We start from the raw sequence: 21,753 nt of genomic DNA, 5'->3' as shown, positions 1-21,753 counted from the left end.
TTGTCCTTACCTATATAAATTGAACAATTGTTCAAATCAACTCATATCTACATCTGAATCTTTGCTGAACAGTGCAAAGTTAGTTATACGATCAAAGCAATTTTTTCTATTCCTGCTCCTTCTTCCCTTAATTCTTCTTCAACTTTTACTAAATACATATTATATTGAATTAAGGTAAGACCTATGAACAATGAATCTAACATTGAGTTGTAATGCCATATTAACTGTTTACAGATATTAACCTTTGATGTAGGAATTGCAAAAAGGATCAATTAAATGAAAATGAAAACCTATTAGTGAATCTATATTTCAGATATTAAAGAAGCATTTAATGTAAGATTTAAGATTCAAATACCATAGTTCTGTCTTTCTCCGTAATGGAGCAAAGACAAATGATAGAAAATTGTTTGTGTTTGCAATATTTTGAATTTCTATACATCAAAAACATTAGCGCTTAAGAAAACCAAAGGATAATTATCTTGTTATTAAAACATGTTTGGTCGTATCAGCAAAATTGGCCTGCGTAAAAGATGCATTCACCGTGTCTGTCCATAAATCAAACTACATTATGTGAGCACGCATTTTTGTAAGTTAAATATATTATTAATAATTCTTATAACCATTCGAATGACCGCTTTCTGGAATAATCAAATACACGAACAAAGTAATCAAGTAGAATTAATTTTGTGCTATTTGTTGTTTTTCATTTTCTTAACACTTTTTTAACAATCATAAGCAACTCCAACTTTACCAATGTGTTAGAAAGTACAACTAATCCACGAACTTAGAAAAAAATAAATTTTTTATCAAATTCAATCCAAGATTCAACAAGATTGCCAATCACTGACTTATTAGATGCAACATTGATCACGAAAAACGGATAATCTAAACAAGTAAGTACCACGCTGGCCTTGCGGACATTGCAAGCGTACATGTCATAAAAAGTGATTCCGCAAACGAAAAGGACTATTAGCCAACACTGTACATTACAATTGTAAAGGGTGAGTATTATTTCGGCGAAGAAAGTATGAATTAAAGAAAATATTTCATTAAGATCGTATAATGGCATGCACGCTTACCATTTTAGCACCGGCAACCATGGCTGCAACGATACGCGACTTGCGACGCGAATTCAAACAAACGAGAAATAAACCGTTGGTACGATGTGGACTATGAAATGTCTATGTACTAGGCACTGAATCGCGAATGATCTTTTCGATGCACCGTAAATTTGAGAAACACGATGCTAAGAACAAACGAACACTCGTACAAATGGTTTTTGACTATTGGCTGTCGACTTTTGCCGGTCTCAGCAGGTCTCAGGTCACACAATGGGCTGAGGGGCAAGTGCAACCGGTAGCGTCTTTCCCCCCACTTTCCTGCTTTAAAACAGTGCAACGTTCCCCCTCTCTATCTAATTCATTGGTATAACCTGCAAGAGTGAGAAGGACGAACTGAAAGTGGTCACGTGAGGAAGCCGGTGCGCGTAGCCGCAGCCAATCAGCGTTTAGCCGAGATACCGGGTGTGTGCGGAAAGAAGCAACTCTATACTTTGAAAATGGTTCATGCCCGTTGACACGAGCCATGTTTTAAGGGGTATTCGATTCTTATTAAAAAAAAAATCGACTTTAGATATAAATGAGTAGGCTCGATTCGCAAAAGCGTATTATTCAATTACTGACTACATTTTACATATACTTTGAAATCTTTAAGTTAGATCTACATATGTATATTTAACACGTTGACAACCGCAATATTTTTTGGACAAAAAAATATACATGTCGAATTGAGTAACCTCCTCCTTCTCGAAGTCGGTTAAAAATGATTCTCGACACAATTCATCGTATAGATGTCACTTATGAAATAATGTCTTACTCATTTTATTTTTGTATGAGTAGATAATAAGTTCTTTAATCCATACCGACTATTAATCCTCTTTCGAACGTCCATTATCCATTTTTTACTCGTAAGTGTGTTACTCGTAATCGAAAATGTGTTAAGAAATTATAAAGAAGAAAGTTAACCAGAAATTAAGTGATACATGAATCTCTTATTATCTGCTTATTAGCCATCTATTCAATGATAATGACTTGTTACGATTGATAACCATCATATTAACAGCTTTTGAAAATAAGCGTTCTCTTGAAAGGGACATTTTTTATAATTAGTAGGTATAACGAATAATCTAATATACTTTTCAATCATTTTTCAATAAAAAAATACAAGCGCAATTCGAATAAAATGGAAGCGGAACAAAACCGAAGATCGAATAAACACACACAAAAATTAATTTTCTAGGAAATTGACAGAATTGAACTCTAACTGTATTGGGAGAATTGTAGTTAGAAACATTAAAGACACCGTCAACATTGCATGATTCAGTTTCTTTCTACGATGACATAGTACAGTAAGACTTCGATTAATGGCCGTAATGTGGACTCAAGCAGATTGAATAAATTAAGGTCCACCAGATAATCGAGACTTAAGGCTAACTTATTAAAACCTCCTTTTCTTTGTATAAAATGAAACCTTTGCAGGACAAGAAACATAAAATTTTGTGAATTTTACGGTTTACTAAAAAGTGATTTGTCATACTAATTATTATATATAAACATGTTAATTAACATTTAAAGAATTAATTTTGATCTTTTTATTTTAGAAATTCATATTTTCGATTGTAATTACTATTTTCATACTCAGGCTTTTTTGCAAGGAATGGAGAAAGCGGTGTTCGTAACGTAATCTTGTCAGGAGATATTTCCAGATGTGACAACAAGTGGCAAAAGAGGGTCTACATTGATCCCCTCTCATTTAAAATGAAACGGAATTAGCATGACGTACATTATAATCAACCGGTCCTTTACCGATAATGAAGGAATCGTTTACATTTTCGTAATAAAAGCACGTGTCGTTTCTGGTTCGTTTTTCTCAGTCTTACTAGTTATACCAATCACTCAAACAAAGAGGTATTTGTTCTTTATTTATTCGTTACATTTTATGTTATATTTGTGTTCCAAATAAACATTTATTTATATCTTTTTGTGTTGCTCGATTGCGTGAATAAAATTTTTGTGTTGACTGCAAATTTTACAAAAATTACTGGTAATTGAAAAGTTGATTTTGCAATCTTTAGTTAGGATATACATATACTCTCGAAAAATCAAGATTCCAAAGAACAGAGACAGCAGATAAACGAACTCCGGTTAATCAAGGTCCTACTGTAGATGAAAGTATTTTTTATCGTTTAGAATGTATTCTCATTTGACAAGTAAAAAGCTTAATATTTTTCATGACATTTTGATCAAATTTACCTATTTGAAAATGCAAAACTTTAACTCATTAATTTGGATTACTTTAGTAATTTACATGTATTAAAAAATTACAAATAATTTTTTTTGTTATACGTGAATTGTAGTTGCATTTATTCTTTGCAAAATCAAGCACACTCGCCACTGTTTTTAACACTCTATATAGGGGGGACTTTTTAATTAGGAAATTACCTACTTTAAAGGCTACGTATAAAATACTTTAGTATAATTTATTATTATTATTATACAAGTCTACAATATTTCTCATACTATAAAAATCGAAAGAAAATTAATGTTAAATAAAATTAATTTATGGGAAAGTACATACCGACTTCGGCATTATGGCAGTTTCGTTTTCCCGTGTTCAATAGTGAAATTATCCGCTGTAATAAAAAGAAAATAACTGGAATTAATCAAACTTATTCAGTTAGTAGGTATTTTGTAATAGCGTGTACCTGAACATCATACAAAACATTATAATTTTTGTATGGCAAAAGCAGTCATCAAAATTTGGTAATAGAGCTCATTGTATTTTAACGGAAATTCTAAAATCTAACTGGAACTACAAATGTACAATATCGAATAACACAACCACTTATTTGACATCGTTTGCGATCATATTGCATTTTGTATCATTCAAATCATTGGAAATGAGATTGATATATAATCACCGATGTATTTTAATATCTTCCAAAGATAACGTATGCAGAAAATATATCGTAAAATAACATTTAGAAAAATATATCGCGAGACATTAATTACTTGATAAATATTATGAAATTAATATGGTAATAATTCTTGTCGCAAAAACTAATTGAACAATAAGTAGCACGTATAGATTGGAGGCACTGTACACATGTCTCCATATTGGAAGAAGAGACAGGTTATAATGTAAATCCGCGTGACCGACATCCGCTGGCAGAAAGGAGTGTCTGTACAGTGTGTCTAGCATTCCCCTTTTATCTAGGACCACCACGTCCGTTGAACCGTTGGTATCTCTTAACTTTTGTTAACGACGGAAGAAAAAAAAGGAATTTCGCGCGACGTATCCGTCCAACTTTTCAAGAAGCAAGGAGATAGAAAGGATCTATTAATAAAGTTTCCATTTCCGACTACTGCGTCCGAAGTCCAAAATAATCATTGTAAAATTCGTATCTACGCGAATGTATGATGTTTTCTGTTCAATGCATAAATCTACATTGCATTTTGTGCTTTTTTTTTTATAATGTAGTTAGAAAGAAAACTTTATTCGATGAGGCACATTATGAAATGTAAATATTCCAGGTGTTTATGTTAGATTTTTTTATATAACAGACAAAAAAAGAAAAGCAAATGAACGAGAAATATCACGATAAAAAAAAGACTCGGTCTTCGAAATGTCTTTCAAGGTCGCCCATTGACACAAGTATACACCATTTCGTCGGTCGTAAACCTTTGTCCCATAAACATTAAATAATTTACGTACAAATTCAAATAAAGTAAATATTACCCAAATGTTCGATATACCAATCGGCGAACTGTACATTAATTTACCGAAGTCTCGATTGCTAAAAAAAGGTGCGGAAAGTTTTCTATGTATATTCCGGTACATAATGTGAACAGTGCCATAACTTATTGCTAAGCATAGCTAAAAATGCGTAGGATTAACAGAAATGTAAGCATATATCATACCTCTGTAGTTTCATTTTACTTTAAAGGAAACGAACGAACAGCTACTAAATGTCTCGCAAAATCTCGGCTATTTCATATTACACTTAAAGTAGGGTTCACGTATCGATGATTATAACAATATAACGTTAATCAACTAAACAATTTCCCCCGACCAATAATTAATTATGTATGTACATTTAGGAAATCTTATTTTTCATTTACATGTTTACGACTTCGTACAAAAAAAAAAAAGTTAGGATGTAGTACAATGTCACCTTCAGTGAATGAAATTATATGAGAAACACATCCATAGGGCAACCGGATAAATACTACACATAAAACCAAGATGTCAACAAGGAAAACGTACTCATAGAAGAAATGATCGAAGAGCAATACGAGACGATCTTATAATGTAAAATGTAAAGAAATGACGAGTATGTAGGTTAGTAAGTAAGAGGTTAGTTTCCTAGAGCAAAGAAGAAAGCAAACGTATACATGGGTGCAGTGGTGTCCAACAATATTGAACAAATAGAATTTCGGCATGGGTTAGAAAAAACGGTTTGTCATACGATTTATGAAATACTACTCGTATATCCGCTCGGTACTAAGCAACAATTAGTTGTGTACGACTTACATTATCGTGTTTATAAGATGTATATCCTACAACACATGTGCTACACATTCACAGTAAATCAGTGGCACTTGCACTTGCACTATACCCGCGGCAGAAAATGACAGGAAATTGTATGTTCCACACCCAAAAATCTCGTCACGTTCAGACAATACTGACACCTCACTGATAATATGGCTGCCGCCTGCCCACCCGCTCGCTCACTTTTCCTAAGAGAGGGGGAAATCATGAACTATATGCTAGATAGAGTGATCCTGAGTAAAAATAACAGTTTACTACTGTAAATATACTTTTCTAAATAATAATATATATGGAATGTAAACAATAAGTACAAATTAAATGTAAGGAATAAATAATAGACATTAGGAAGTTTCCCCTTAAGGGAAACCGAGTACAATCAAAAATGTATAATAAGGATAAGAAAGTAAACAAACGACTAAAACGTGTACCTGTATTATAATTAAGAAATTACTTTTATTTTTATATATGTAAAAAGATGAGGGGAGAGATGTGTCCCCAAAAAGTGATTATATTTTCGTTGGGCAAGAGTACTTCAAACGCCATCTTTGGACATTCAACAAAACTCGTATAAGTTTATATATATCTAAAGAAAATAAATAACTAACTACTGTAAATATCATCAACTGACGCATATTGTTCTAGGATAAATTGAAACAATTCTCCTATTCTTTTTTTAGCATTTGTTACGTATTATAATCACGAACATAGGGACCGGGCATAGGATAGCAAAGAACTAGACGCGATATGAAGCCAAGGAGGGAGGCCCGTCGGCCATCTTGCGTTGCCAATTTACAGCGGGAAGTTTCAGATTTCAGATTTCAGATTTGGAAAATTCGTACAAATAATGCTTGTTTTTCTTCCACGCCTCTTTTGAACGACTTGTGTCTGAACAAGATCCTGATTTTTCACTTACTCTACTACAGAATAATTATACCGAATGAACAAATTACCCATAAAATTGTTGCCCACATGTGGAAGATAGTGAATACAATCCAACAACATACCAAGCAAAGAGTAATAAACCCAGGAATATTCTGATAATCTCTTGAACAAGTATAGTTTTCTATTAAAAATCTGTTAATTATAATGCGAAGCACAAGACTCTTATATTGGAAAATAGGACTCCCTGGACTTGAACTGTATTGCCACGTTTCTCAGAATGGCTAGTACTAGAGTCGGTTGTGATATAATTTATAAATATAGAGAGAAACATACATTTAGTTTCTTTCATTTTTATAGTGTAAGGGAAAAGTCACTAACACTGGCTATCCCTTCTCCTTTGAAGATTAACCAGTTCTGAAATATGTAACCTATAAATATGTAACCCACAAATGAATACCTATATAATAAATAACAATTAAATAATGATACTAATACTAACATAATTTATTCTCATTGCAATTATTCTTTCTTAAAAATTGTAATGATGTATTACACACAGGTTAGATATTTTGAAAGGATAAAAACGTCTAACTTGTCAACCTTTGTCCATAAACTTAAGCTGCGTGGCATAAACTAGAAAGGAAACTCAAAGATTAGTGACTTTCCCCTTTAACGGCAAAAATCTATTTTATTGATTGTAAAGATCGTATCACATCATTTTCTACCCAGACATTTGGAAATTTAATTTGCTATTATTCATCTATAAATCCTAATTATTCAGAAATTCATTTGAATATTATTTCTATAATACAAATATGTTTTTGTTCATGCACTCTATCGAATATTATTCCGTAGGTTTTATATATTATTACTGTACTACATTCTGGGTTTTTTTCATCCTTACAAGTGCTATCACTATCCGATAAATAGTGAATTGTCATTAACTTCTCCTTTTCGCTTACAAATAAATTATATATCATATTAAAAAGTTTCTATACATCCTAATGTTTGTACTTATACACTTTAGATAAATATTACATCGTCAAGAAATGTAAGTAACGTATGAAAAGATGCTGATGACGTGTATTTTAACATAAAAATAAATTTTTATGAACATATAGATGAAATTTGCTGCGTTTCATTTTCTAATTCGTTCTTGCGTTGTTAATTTGTTACTTTTCAGTCCTTTGAATACTGTCATCTATCATGTTTTAAACCACTTAAATTTCTTCCGTTTCTCTTAACCTAAACCGTTAAAATTTCGTTTGTGACAGGATAAATAACTACAATGAATATAAATTTTTTCAAGTATGTTACATTTAATGCAATATTTGCGCAATGTCATCTTTGAATCAAATTTTGTGTATAAATATAATTTTATGTTTACGTTTGTTTCACATTAGAACATTACATAGTGAATGATAATAATAAGTATAATAATAATAGTAGTATGAATTTTTTTAAAAGAAATAAAGTGATATATACATAAAAATAATGTTCTTCTTTTAGAATTATTGTATTTCGACAATTTATATTAGAGTATCATAAAGAATGTTATTTTTAGGACATACCACATGTTTTTCATAAATAGTATGTCCCATCCACATCTCTGATGCTTACAGTTTGAGAGAAACAGAAAAATATGGTTAGTTACTGATACCTGTTCTCATCTAAAAGTTATCATAATTATTCTACACTGTATACCATTTTAAAAGTATGTATAATTTAGCATGTACTTAATTTGTTTGAAATCTGTAAAATCAAGTTTCAGTCATTTTTTACAAAGTCATTGTCATATTTTTTAGTTATATGTAATTAAACAAAAGAGAAGAAGTAGCATGCAGTACAAATAAATTAATTTAATTTTACAGAGACTGAATATTATGTCATATTGTAGTTGTATAATTTTAATGTTGTACTTGTAGCAAGTATTAGATTAGTTCACTTTCATTATCGTTATCCATTTTTTAATTTATTGGAACAGAATTCTTAACAGGCATTTGAAATATTTTGGAAAATATATTTTTGTGAAAATGATATTAACAGAATTAATTTATTTCATCTTTGTTTGGTTAATTTTATATGTAAATATCTATGCACAATATTATATTTGTGAGTTTTTATATCATAAAACAATAAAGTTATAATTGTTTGTGTAGGCAAACTGGGTTAAAAAACGACGTTTGGCTTGTGAGCCTCGTATAGCAGTGAAACATCCTTTAATCAAAATAACAAAAGATATGTTTTGTTGGGGTAGTTCTATACATGGGGAACTAGGTTTGGGTGGTATAGAAGATGAAAACATTTTAATTCCTCGTGAGGTGGATTTTAAAAAAGCCACAGATGTTCAACATAGTAAGAATTCAATTGTAAATTAAGGCATTTATAAGAATTACATTATAATTTTTATACTTTAGAATAATTTCTTTATAGTTGCATGTGGTGAAAATTACACAATAGTCATTACTCATGATGGCCAAATATACTCATGTGGAAACAATGATTATGGACAGCTTGGACACGCAAAGGGAAGAAAAAGATTACGTAAGTATGAGGAATATGATAAAAAACATAAATTGTTAAACAAACTCTGTGTTATATTAAATAATCTATTTTATGTTTAGAATTGGTACCTGATTTAGATGCATTTGTATTTAAAAAGGCAGCTTGTGGGGCATATCATACATTAGCAGTAAATGAGTGGGGCCAGTTGTTTAGTTGGGGATCTAATGGAGAGGGACAGCTAGGTACTACTTTTAAAATTTATATGTATTTTGCCTGAAAATTTTCCAAATACTGTTTGTTTACTTTATATTTAAATTAATTACAGGTTTAAATAATAAAAATATTATTGAATATGTACCACGTATGGTAAAAACACTTGGTACAAGTGTAATTGTACAAATAGCTTGTGGCATGAAACATACACTTGCATTAACAAATGATGGTAAATTATATAGTTGGGGTTCTAATAGTGCAGGACAACTTGGTTTAGGTTCTGACACTGAAAATGAAATAAAACCTACGCTTGTTAACAGTTTAGTTGCTGTCCCTGTTGCTTTTATTGCCTGTGGGGGTTTTCACAGCATAGCTATTTCAAAATCAGGTAATAATAGAATTAAATACAAATTAGTTCTTACAGGCCATAGAAATAATTAAATTTTCTATAGGTGCTATATTTGGTTGGGGCAAAAATACATTTGGCCAGTTAGGGCTAAATGATACACAGAATAGAAATACTCCATGTCAGTTGCAAACTCTACAAAATGCAAAGGTGTGTTATGCAGCATGTGGTGAAGAATTTTCTGTCTTTCTAACATTGGTTAGTATTTTAATTTATATTGTAAGACGTTTTATCGGTCATATTAGATGCGCAAAAAAGTTCTAAGCTTCAATGTATAAAATTCAATTATTACGTAAATGCGGTATTACTTTAGGATGGTGGAGTATTCACTTGTGGTGCAGGAATGTATGGCCAGTTAGGACATGGTAATAATTCAAATGAAATTTTACCTCGTCAAGTTATGGAGCTAATGGGTAGTACAGTTACACAGGTATATTATTATATTTAGACAAGTTTTAAGTGTTAAATATGTGTATGTTAAATTTATGCAATTATTTTATCTCTCAGATTTCATGTGGTAAAAGACACACATTAGCATTAGTGCCATCACGTGGTAAAGTTTATGCATGGGGCCTAGGTGGGGCAGGACAGTTAGGTAATCAAGTTACATGCAGCGTAGCCACTCCGCAAGTGGTACGCGGACCATGGGTTGCACCCAATGGCACTTCGATGATGGATCTTGATAAGGAGTTTGATCCCTCTAGAACTGACTATATAGTTAGACATATTTTTACTGGCGGAGATCATTGTTTTGCAACTGTAGTTCCGCGAAAGGTAGGTATTTATTAATTAGAATAATGTTGGAATGGTTACAGAAAAACGGTTATTTATAATATTGCATGTGCAATATTAATAATTACATATTTTATGTATTGTACATTTGAATATTTGCAGGATAATATAGAACCAGATGACTGTAGAATATTAGAATCGGTTTATCAAATTCTTGAAATAAATGAAGAACAATTGATGGCATGTCAAAGAGTTCCACAAAGCTCACCTATTGATCATGACCTTATGACGTGAGTAGAAAAGTTAGTACTTATGACTGATCCAAATGTGTCTTTCTTTGCGTGGTTTATTTGAGCAATAGTCACAAGTCATTTGTTTCTCTCTCTCTCTCTCTCTCTCTCTCTCTCTCTCTCTCTCTCTCTCTCTCTCTCTCTTATAAATATAATTCACGATAGGATTTGTAAAATTTGGCGAAAATGTTCTTACAGGTATTTACAGACTGTATTTGAAAGCGAAGCTTGTATAAACGGTTCATTTTTACTAAATAATGATAATCACTATGGATGTTCGAGTAAACAACATGGACTGGATCTTGAGCGAGCTAGTAGATCATTCGGAATTATTAGAGAATTGGATAACAACACAATTCAAGAACTGGTATACAAGAAAATAAGTTTTATAAAAGATTAAATACTTCGAATTTCATATTACATCGAATTTATTATTCTTTCTTTAGATATTTACTTGCATATCAGAGAGTTTGATTCCTTCTTTTGTTAGTTCCCTTGTTAATACAACACCTAGAATACATTGTCTGGAGTCTTTAAGAATATACTTAATATTACCTTTGTACCACGGTTTTGCAAATCCCCTTAATTGCAATTTATTACATAATCCATTTTGCAAAGCTGTTTTACTATTACAACCAGATGATCTTGAAATTGTATCTAAATGGTGGATCGAAGCACCATCACATTACTTTGAGAGATTAGTCAGAATTCATAAATCAGTTGTTCTTCATTATGTAAAACAAGCGAAACCAAATAAGGTAATATTCACAATTTATTTATTTTGCTAATCAAACATGAAAATATTGATTTCTATAGCACTGTAGAATGTAAACCTTTGTAGGGTGTATCATGGGATATGACGCTTCAACGTGTTTTGCATCAATTACGCTTACTAAATATATTGAACAATCAAGGCAACAAAAGAAACATAGTGCCTTATGCTACGTTTCACTTACCAGAATTAATCGAGTTTATAGACATTAGAGAAGATTACATAAAATGGATTTCAGAAAAGGAATCTTCTGTAAGTTATGTTAATATTATACCTGTGGTTTTTTCAATTGTAGGTATCTGTAGCTTTTTTTTAAATTATACAAATTTTGTTCAGTACCAGAACGTATTCTGCCATTATCCTTTCCTTCTCGACGCTCAAGCAAAAACCATATTGCTTGAAACAGATCAAGCTATTCAGGTATGAAGTAAATTTATTTTATGTTACTGTATAGTTCTTAAACTATGTTTCTTAATGTATGGTAGATGCAATCGGCAATGAACGAAGCCGCAACTCGAGCTGTAACGCATCAAATGTTTTTTGATCCATTCTCTGTAAATGCGCATCACAATATTCAATTTCTACTATTAAACGTATCACGCGAAAATATAGTTGCAGACACTTTATTAGAATTGTCTCGTTACAGTTCTACCGACCTAAAGAAACCTCTACGAGTGAGTATTATAATTCTAGTTCAAATATTGTACATCTAGAATGCAATTGTTACACAATGATATTATTATACATAGGTAAAGTTTCACGGCGAGGAAGCAGAAGATGCAGGCGGAGTTAAGAAAGAATTTTTTATGCTTTTATTAAAAGAAATTCTTGATCCCAAGTATGGTATGTTTAAACAATATGAAGAGACCAGAATTATTTGGTTCAGCGAAGACTCGCTCGAAGATGAAAACATGTATTTTTTAATCGGAATACTTTGTGGACTTGTCATATACAATTTTATTATTATTGATTTACCATTTCCATTAGCTTTATATAAAAAATTGTTACATGAACCAGTTGGACTCATCGACATTAAAGAAATGTCACCAGTACTCGCTAAGTACGATATATATTTTTTTTTTAAATCGCCTGATAAAATATTAGTAACATAAACACAAGATAAAACATAAGACTGTTGAATAATGTTATTAATATTATTATAGGAGTATGCAAAGTATACTCGACTATGATGAACCAGACTTCGAGGAAGTTTTCTGTTTAAATTTTGAAGTTGCTAGAGAAGCCTTTGGCGAAAAAAGAATATACGAACTTTTACCAGGAGGTAGTAAAGTTCCTGTTACGTTGAAGAATAAGTACATACTTTTTCATTTGTTTGTTCGATTTTGGTTCTTTGTATTTTTACATGTAACAACATTATTATTATTTATAGAAAACAATTTGTTGACTTGTACGTAGACTATATATTGAACAAATCTGTTGAACGTCACTTTCAAGAATTTCACAAAGGTTTTCATAGAGTTTGTGGTGGACGGGTACTGGAATTATTTCACAGCCATGAACTAATGGCTGTAGTAGTAGGAAATGAAGATTATGATTGGGAGGAGTTGGAAAAAAATGCAATGTACAAGGAAGGATATTCGAAAAATGATCCTACTATTATACTATTTTGGCAAGTATTTCGTGAACTGCCTTTGGAAGAAAAGAAAAAGTTTTTATTATTTTTAACTGGAAGCGATAGAATACCTATACAAGGCATGAAGGCAATCAAGGTACGTTAAGCAGATTTTTACGTTTCGTTCCTAATATTGTGACTACATGCTATTTCCTAACTATTCGCTTCATATTAAATGTTCTATTGTTTATCAATCATTCCAGATTACAATACAACCAACGAATGACGAACGTATGTTGCCCGTTGCTCATACATGTTTCAATTTGCTCGATCTCCCACGGTATCAAACTCGAGAAAGATTACGATACAAGTTACAACAAGCTATTCAACAAACGCATGGTTTTTCGTTAGTCTAAAATTTTGTTACTATCCTATCTTTACAACACATGCATATTATAATGTTGAAACTTAATTTGAATTAAATTAACTTATACCGCTAGATAGTAATTGAAGCATTTGAAATATTTTAGAATCTTTATACCCATCGTTAGATAAAAAGTTTCCATTATTGCCAGTCTATTTTTCTACGTTTGATTTTATATAACTTATGCTATTTTCTAGTCTAAAATTACAAACAGTAAGAATTTGAAACTACTGATATTATGCGAGAGAGTAATACCGAATGCTTACCAGTACATGCATCGAATGCAACTAGAAAATAAATATATTGAAAATATTATACACACCATTCTAACAACCCATAGTTTTATAAGTATGAGTATTACGGAAGATCTATTAATGATTTATTTTAAATAATACAATATTTACAATATTACAGTAAATTTGAATGTTAAAAGCAAGATGATCTCAGGGAAAATTGTTAGCAAATAAACTATAATCAAAGATCATATTCCTTGATAGAGTGCATTTTTAATGATTAAACATGTGATTAACGCGTTATTTGTAACAAGTTGCTCACTCTTAATGTACACGTTAAAAATTTATTTAAGCACTAGACAATGTAAAAGAGTGTTAATGTTAGACCTTTAGCGTTTATTTATAAGCGACGGGTAAAGGTTTTCCTTTCCTTACTTTCCAATTGCAAGATTACAAATAAATAAAAATGTGATTTTTCAAGCGTTTGTCACTGCTATATATGTATATATATCCCGTACAAAATAGTCTATAGATTGTTAGCGTTAGTACATGAATACATTTTGTATATTTATTTATAAAGTAAATTATATATTATTATACACTGAAATAAATTTTTTTAAATGATTAAAATTAACATTCCGCACATAGATTTGTAGATATTCTTTATTTATACACATCAGTATGTTACATTATTAAAAAGTTCCGTTATTCAATGGACACATGGTCATTTCTATCGTTTTACAAAAATATTTCCGATGTCATGACATATATTCGTTTCAATCTTTCGCAACATTTTTGTTCGATTTTCATTCGATCATGATTATGACATCGATTTTCGTTATTCGTTAATAGACATTCTTGTATTAACTCGGCGATTTTATTATTAATAATCGTAATGTTTCGCTAGAACTCATACTTCAGATGTTACCACTCTTCCACGAGATAAATAGCTTTTTTTGTCAGAAGCGTTAGTTTTCGTTTGTAATGTCAACGTTTGGCATTAAATATATTAACCCTGTGCACTCCAAATAATTCAACTACTAATGAGTTACTCAATGATCACGAAATTATCTTGACAATTTTTTAGACTACATACTTAAAATTTATATTAACCAAACGCAAGCATACATGAATTAACATAGTTTAAGGGAAACGTTACATTTATTTTATTACTTGGAGTACGATGCCTCCAAGTATTTGAGCAGTACGCCTCTGAGTGCCTAGACAGTACAGCTGGTGTTAGGAGTGCAAAGGGATGACTAAGGTTCGCGATAAAAGTTTATAAAGCTACATTATCGAATGGCATTTTACACTTGAATGAAAGTAACGGCGTTAAAAAGCAATTGTTCAATCAGTCTCTGTATATACAAGTTATGTTGAAATTCGAAATCCGAACAGAAAGTGTTTGTGAAGAACCTTGATGAAATTTCAAACGTATCTCGTAAAAAGTATCGTGCCAATTCGGACTAGAAGAACTGGAAAAGCGAAAACACGTTACCCTGTAACCCGTGTACAGTCCTAAGTCCTAAAGTACCTAAACCAAAAGGTGAATGTGTTAATCGGTCATTTCTTTGGTTCTCTTTCTTCTTTCCAGTGTACAAATTTCGAAATCCAACGAAAACAGTCCCGAGCGACTTTCTTTTTATCGAAACATCCTCGCGAATCACGTAATTGGGATTCGGATTAACTTTAAATAGCTGTATCATTTTCAAAATAACAAAATCCAAATATGCGTTACGTTTCGCGAATATCGTGAAAAAATCAGGCTCAGGACAACGTTTCGAAAGAGGTAAATAATTGTGAAATAGATTCGCTAATGTTGATAGGAGGGGGTGAAGTATTGAGTGCCTGGCGGAGCTCGGTAACCAGGGTACGTATTGGTCAAGGCGTGTTGAGCGAAGAAACCGCTATAATCTTTATTTACTCTTCGAGGCCTGACAGCAGGTCCTTTTGCCAAATCCATCCTGGCTTTGTTTTCGGCTTCCGTTTGAGCTTTCACCGATGGCGGTGGCCATTTCAGGTCTCCTCTCATGTTTCCACTAACTGGAGCCTTTGTTGCGGCAGGTTGAGCTTGATAAACTGGCGCTGGTGCCTACAATTATCATCTAACTGTTTACGAACATTCATATTATTACAAATCTTTTGCATCCAGTTTTAATCACAGCGCGTAATGTTTCAGTTTCGTCACGATTATGTTATCCTATTTGAAAATATCCATTAAAAAATATTAGTACGTCGTATTCATCCTTTTCTGCCCTTAACGAGCCACGAGTATAATAAAAATAGGTGACGTTATCATAAACTTTAGTCATACTTTAATAAAAACGGTAGAAAGCAACAATGTTATTTCCAAGACTCTCCGTTGACACCAAATTGATTATGCAATAAAAACATGATAGAAATGATATCGCATTAAAAAATTGTACCAAACAATGGCAATTTGTAAGATATTAATAAAGCTACCTTGAGAGCCCCTTTTTCTTTATCTTTTTAAACCGTGTTTATTTGCTGGTGTCAGATACAACACGAGTATATGAATTATATGAAGTTTAAAGAAATATTTAAAACAAGTCTAAACAGGTCAATAGTTACTGTATGTACAAAGGGTTTAGAATGTATTCGTACAACGATCAATTTCCCAAAAAACTTTTGCGTGAAATTGTAGTATATTAACTTCCTTTTTTATAATCAATGATATTTTACATATTCTCGGAAGTCTCTAAGATAGATATAGTCCAAACAACATTTACTAGTTAATATAATTTGTGAAATTAACAAGAAAATGCGAAAAGTGGCTAACAGTGTAGAAGCAATAAGTATTTGTACGATTCTTATGACGAACCATTTACAGTAGAATTTCTAACGTAAACACATTAGTTTATTGCTCCGTAAGAATGATAAAACATCCAATTTCCAGTAAAGTACTTTTAAAAAAGGTTCTAATAGAGGAACTGAAGAAGATCCCACTTCGAATAACTAATAATTTAGTTAATTTAATGCTTAGAAGAGTTGCAATAATCATAAAATCGAAAGGAAATCCCTGGAAGGAAGTATTATATACTTATAAATTAATGTAAATTACTTTTATTTTTTTAATGAATTTTAAAAAATCAAACAATTGTGCGAATACTTATTGCTTCAATATTTCTATCGATTAACTGTTTATTTCTCGTTAATTTCGCAACTTACATAAATAGCTATACTTTTTGTAATCTATCTATTCTAGAGATTTCCGAGAATATGTAGAATGTCATTGTTTATAAAAAGTCAATTAATAAATTACAATTTTACACAGTTTTTTTTAGAAATTGATCGGTGTACGAATACATTCTACACCCACTGTACATACTTAATAGGAACTAATCAATAGGAACTGTATACACTTATTCCTATTTATATTTTAGAACAAGGAAGGTTCTATGTTGCCTCTCTCAAAAAGTGAACGCATCGTTTCGCAATCGAGTGATTTTTAATGCAAAGCGATGATATTTCTATGAATCAAACCTGTGAGATTGGAGGCTCCGGGCGAAGTGTGATCGTGGATGGCGGTGCTTCGAATACAGCTGGGGCCGCTTGACTTTGCGGTTGTCGTTGCGACGAGTAATTGTTTTGGAGGGGTTGCTGTAATTAACAACACGATTAGATTAATCTCGCGAGCCGCTGTGTGACAGATATTTCAACATAACGCGTTCCCAAAGGACGCGTATTTAGAAATTAACAGCTGTTGACTACACTCTTGTTCCAGGACAGAAGGAAATACACACAGAGAACTCAAGAATACAATAGTTTCCTTGTTATTATACACCTCTTCTGCGAAGCAATCCACCTGTCGATAAAACTTTCAAGCTATCGGATCGTTTGATAAGTAATGCCGTTTTTTGTATGTTTATTTGAAAAAAAAATAGGATGCTGTACTTGTCCTATGTACGCATCAAAAACCTTTCAGTGTGATAGCAACGAAATTTTCTTTCAGTTTAAACAAGTTCATGCTTCACTCTACACGAGTAAACAGAGACATGAAAAACTTTACATGGAGATAGTGTTACCATATATGTATATGGTATCGAGGTATCTCATTCCATTGAAATGACTGAATCAGAAAATATATTACAAAGGATATTACTTATGATGCGATCCGATATATGGATAGGTGTCGACTTCGGTTATTGTCTAACAGATTTCTAATTATCGAAAATTATAACAGATACGTGTTGTTGATATAGTCCTACTGATAAAATTGCACTGAATTAATTGAATATACCGAGTGTTTCAGAATTCTATGAATTAAGGGGGTCTTCCCGTGTGACGGCCGTTTTTTTATAAAGTTCTTTCGGAATTTTTTATAGCGAAATGATAAAACACAGAGCTTTCAAATTTTTACTATATATTTATTCAGCCATCAACCGTAACTTTGAATTTTTTTAAGCAAAAATATAATGTGGATCACGAGATTTATCGCTCGCATGTAAAAAAAAAAAGGTAGGTGAATGGCGTCCATGATTCCGGCAGACTGGCTAATCTGAAATAACTGGAAAATAACTGGAAAGAATTGGAAAATGGACGAGTCTTCGAAAAGAAATTTTTATATTTCACGAAAAGATGGAACCGGATGAAAAAGGCTCACTATTCTACACTCAACTATTTGCTCATTGAATATTATTAATATGATGGTTGATCGATAAATGAAGGATCCATTTAGTCATGTTAATCTGTAGGTGGATAGCCGTTCGCTCGAAGTAGGATTTTTGAAAAATACTGAACCGTTTTTCTTTTTTCATAAATGAGTAGTCGCAAAAGATCATGAAATTTTGGGTCTTAATGTTTAAAAGCATATAAAAAATTGAATTTTCAAGATTATTAAAAAATCCTAGTTCCGACGATAGATCCATCCATCTACAGATTAACATGCAATTTGTTTTTTTATATTTCAGATTAGCCAGTCTGCCGGAATCATGGACGCCGTTCACCTACCTTTTTTTTCACATGCGTGCGATAAATCTCGTGATCCACATTATATTTTTGCTGAAAAATATTCAAAGTTACAATTAAAGGCTGAATAAATATATAGTAAAAATGTGAGATCTTCTGTGTTTTTTCATTTCGCTATAAAAAATTCCGAAGAAACCTTTAAAAAACGACACGGGATGGCCCCCTTAACTGTACGGGCTGATAGAAATAGGGAATAAAAAGGGTCGTTTAATTAATGAAATATGTATAACGAAACAAGGGGTCCGATGCGCCTGAGAAAATATTTCACCTCAATGCTCTATAATTTAAAAACATTTACTTCTTAACAGTTTACTTCTTGTATAACGAAACAATTACAAATTTGTCCAAATGTATATCGAAATCAAAACTGTCTTGCTGTCTTTGAATTTTCTTTAAGAATTGGCACGAACTTCTGAGGCAAACCGATATCAGGGATACGAAGTCGACACCTACGCCTCGATCACTTACCTGAGGAAGGTGATTCGGTTGTTGCTGTTGTCCGGACCACGAAACCGGATGAATCGGTTGTTGCGATATCGGGGAGGTCGCAGGGGGTGTTACCGGCGCCCAGCCCTTCTGCACGGGATGATGTTGAAAGTGCGAAGGCTGTCGTAGAGTTCCACCAGGACTAACCGGTGACGGGGACGACGGGACGGCACTCTGAGTCGACGAACGAGCGATCGTCGAGGGCGGTTGAGGCGACGAACCTGACGAGGGACTGCTCTGGTACGAGGCGCGATCACCGATTCCACGGGTCTTTCGAATAGAAGGGAAAACAGAGGCTTCTTGTAGGCATTGCCGTGTCGATTAATGATTTTTTTTTTTTTTTTGGCCCGATTCGATCATCCGTTGCGACGAATTCGAACGTTTTTTTTTTGTTTTTTTTTTGTTCTTTTGAAGAAATAGTCTCGGTACATCCGCCTCGACAGCCACAGTGGTGTAGTCAACCGCGTTGTCAAAGGTATACACATAGTTCGTATATGTCGGGTCAATTTCAAAAGTCTTTGCGTACATTTTTGCCAACTATATTACGAATACAATTTATAAATAAATTTAATCGTCAATTTATTTTTCCCTTTAGTTTTCTCTCAACGTATCGGTACCTGGTCTTCGCCTCGTACAAAGGATCTAGTCGGACTTGAATCGATCCTAGAAAGTTAATCTTGTAACATTGTTCCATTAATACTAGAAATATCAAGGACAATGCGTATTTGTTAAAAAAAAAAAAAGAAAAATATACGTGTCGAATCGAGTAACCTCCTCGTTTCGAAGTCGGTTAAAAAATACACTAGTATATGTTTGAAATTAAAGAAGCAAGTTAATAATTGAGTCATTTTAAAAATGAGTTTCACGCACACGAGTCAAATTTACTTGTTTGGTAGCTCTAATGTCGAAGCTAACTTTAGCTTGTCACGTCTGACAGAACAAAATAAATAGTATTTGGTAAAGAAAACGAACGATACTGTAGCATGTCTATACAGGGTGTCCCAGAATTAGTGTAAAAACCGGAAATGGGAGTTGAGACGATTCCGAATCACAATTTCCTTTGCAACAATGTCGGATGGTGCTTTGTTTTTGAATTATTATCGAAAAACATTCGACGATTTTCGCGCATCAGAACATTCATTATTACAAAAAAAGGAACGGTCAAGATCAAACGGTATGAACACGAATGAACCGTGGTATGGCACAAATTAGAACGAACGCGTTCATACTCGTATAGTTTTTCTATAAAATGCGCAAAGACCTTTGAAGTGACGTAATACAGGATTGTTCAGCTAGTTACGACATACCAGCAAGCTCGTAACGTGGGGTACATTCATAAAACGAAAGGGAAGAAAGGAACATAAAAATACAACATTATGTCTAATACACGCACAACAACAGATGCACGAGCAAACAGCGGCGTGACAAGTACAAAATAATACAAAAATCACAATCGTGAAGAAGTGTCTACAAAGGCCTACGATCGTTGACTCGGGGTACATCCCTTAATTAATTCCATAGAAAAATACACGTGTCTATCGCTGATCGCTTTAAACAATCCGATCAAACACGTGTATACTTCTTATGGATTTATTAAAAAAAAAAAAATTACCTTCGCCTGCACTGGTCCCTGTTCTATGAAATCAAAGTCCTGATCCTCTGGAGGTGGCGGCCAAGCCACGCGTTTAAGGCCTAGAAACAATTTCAAGAATTCATGCAATTAGTCTGCATTGAAGTATGATTCAGAATTAATGTGCTAGATCGAGCAAATAAGAATTATTCATATTAACCACAAAAGCGTACGTAAGCAAGTACAGGGAATGCAATTAGAATGGGACTACATATGATAAACCATCGTCAAATGTAAATTTCATGATTGCAATAGAACTTATGTTTTACTCAAATTATTTTAAAAGTGCTCATGCGCGTAGTATTAGGCAGAATCTACTAGATAAGACTAAAAGAATTTTGTAACAGCTTCAAGGATTCCTAAGAGAATTATCTGTAATACTTTGGACGATCTACACTGTTTACGCACACTGCGTATCAAAATTGTACGAACACTTGGATTTTTGCGGTTCCAGTGTCTTAAAGCAGTCTTTCATTAAAACCAATTGTACTATTGATATTCAACGTGCCAGAACCCCTCTGGACACCATTTGCATTTTAATATTGAAAGAATTAACGTTACCATTACTAAAAATCGATTTTTATACCGTATCAGAAATAAACGAACATAAGAACGTTCGCATAACAGAGGTTCTACAGTATTTCCTTCTTTTTATTTATTAAAATAATTTTTATTTTGAATTAATTACAACAAACATACATTGCGTATCAAAATTATACGAACACTTCTAGTTTTGTAGATTTCAGTACCTTAAAAAAGTTTCTTAAAAAACCAATAAGTCGATTTTTATACCGTATCAAAAATATACGAACAGTTATTAAAACAGGCTCAGGTTTTTCTCTACGTTCAGTTTAAAATTTTAATGAATTATATCTCAGTAACGATGTGGTCATTCATTGTTATTTTTTTTAAATGGCTTATAATTTCGGTTTTTATAGCATATCAAACTTTCAGCAACTTTCTAAATTACAATTTGATTTATATTGAAAAAATTCACGGTGAAAATTT

General features: G+C 32.5%; 3 protein-coding genes across 11 annotated transcripts in view; 1 reads left to right on the top strand and 2 right to left on the bottom strand.

Moving 5' to 3' along the window:
* Positions 1–5,770, bottom strand: part of LOC128875705 (moesin/ezrin/radixin homolog 1) — a 37,728-nt gene extending 31,958 nt beyond the window's left edge. For 2 of the 4 annotated variants that reach the window (XM_054121528.1, XM_054121530.1), the window contains exons 1-2: positions 5,593–5,770; positions 3,637–3,691 (exon numbers count right to left, since the gene is read on the bottom strand). In XM_054121528.1, the coding sequence (XP_053977503.1) occupies positions 3,637–3,648 (12 nt within the window). In that variant the 5' untranslated portion in view covers positions 3,649–3,691; positions 5,593–5,770. Of the gene's footprint in view, positions 1–1,079; positions 1,330–3,636; positions 3,692–5,592 lie in introns of those variants that run through there. The other 2 variants (XM_054121527.1, XM_054121529.1) reach the window with 2 other exon arrangements.
* Positions 5,771–7,360: 1,590 nt separating this feature from the next.
* Positions 7,361–13,490, top strand: LOC128875551 (probable E3 ubiquitin-protein ligase HERC4). 5 transcript variants are annotated; one of them, XM_054121209.1, is made up of 19 exons: positions 7,638–7,800; positions 8,057–8,137; positions 8,652–8,847; positions 8,926–9,036; positions 9,117–9,239; positions 9,323–9,598; positions 9,663–9,814; positions 9,930–10,046; positions 10,124–10,390; positions 10,511–10,638; positions 10,837–11,005; positions 11,085–11,396; positions 11,480–11,662; positions 11,747–11,830; positions 11,896–12,084; positions 12,160–12,470; positions 12,574–12,723; positions 12,801–13,140; positions 13,247–13,490. In XM_054121209.1, exons 2-19 carry the CDS (start codon positions 8,135–8,137, stop codon positions 13,397–13,399), a joined length of 3,264 nt encoding a protein of 1,087 aa, XP_053977184.1. In that variant the 5' UTR covers positions 7,638–7,800; positions 8,057–8,134; the 3' UTR covers positions 13,400–13,490. The 5 variants fall into 5 exon arrangements, with proteins under 5 accessions (XP_053977186.1, XP_053977184.1, XP_053977187.1 ...); XM_054121212.1 differs by having other exon boundaries at positions 7,640–7,800; positions 8,057–8,206; XM_054121211.1 differs by lacking the exons at positions 7,638–7,800; positions 8,057–8,137 and adding an exon at positions 7,361–7,543.
* A 795-nt stretch (positions 13,491–14,285) lies between these two features.
* LOC128875555 (uncharacterized) overlaps positions 14,286–21,753 on the bottom strand; it is a 24,936-nt gene continuing 17,468 nt past the window's right edge. For both annotated transcript variants that reach the window (XM_054121219.1, XM_054121220.1), the window contains 4 exons: positions 20,728–20,807; positions 19,098–19,385; positions 17,145–17,261; positions 14,286–15,732 (listed from right to left, as the gene is read on the bottom strand). In XM_054121219.1, coding sequence (XP_053977194.1) covers positions 15,454–15,732; positions 17,145–17,261; positions 19,098–19,385; positions 20,728–20,807 — 764 coding nt within the window. In that variant the 3' untranslated portion in view covers positions 14,286–15,453. The remainder of the gene's footprint in view (positions 15,733–17,144; positions 17,262–19,097; positions 19,386–20,727; positions 20,808–21,753) is intronic.

The sequence above is a fragment of the Hylaeus volcanicus genome, chromosome 4 (assembly GCF_026283585.1).
Source record: "Hylaeus volcanicus isolate JK05 chromosome 4, UHH_iyHylVolc1.0_haploid, whole genome shotgun sequence".
Taxonomy (NCBI): Eukaryota; Metazoa; Arthropoda; class Insecta; order Hymenoptera; family Colletidae; genus Hylaeus; species Hylaeus volcanicus.
The sequence above is the reverse complement of the archived record's forward strand: the minus strand, read 5'-3'. Positions and strand labels throughout refer to the sequence as shown.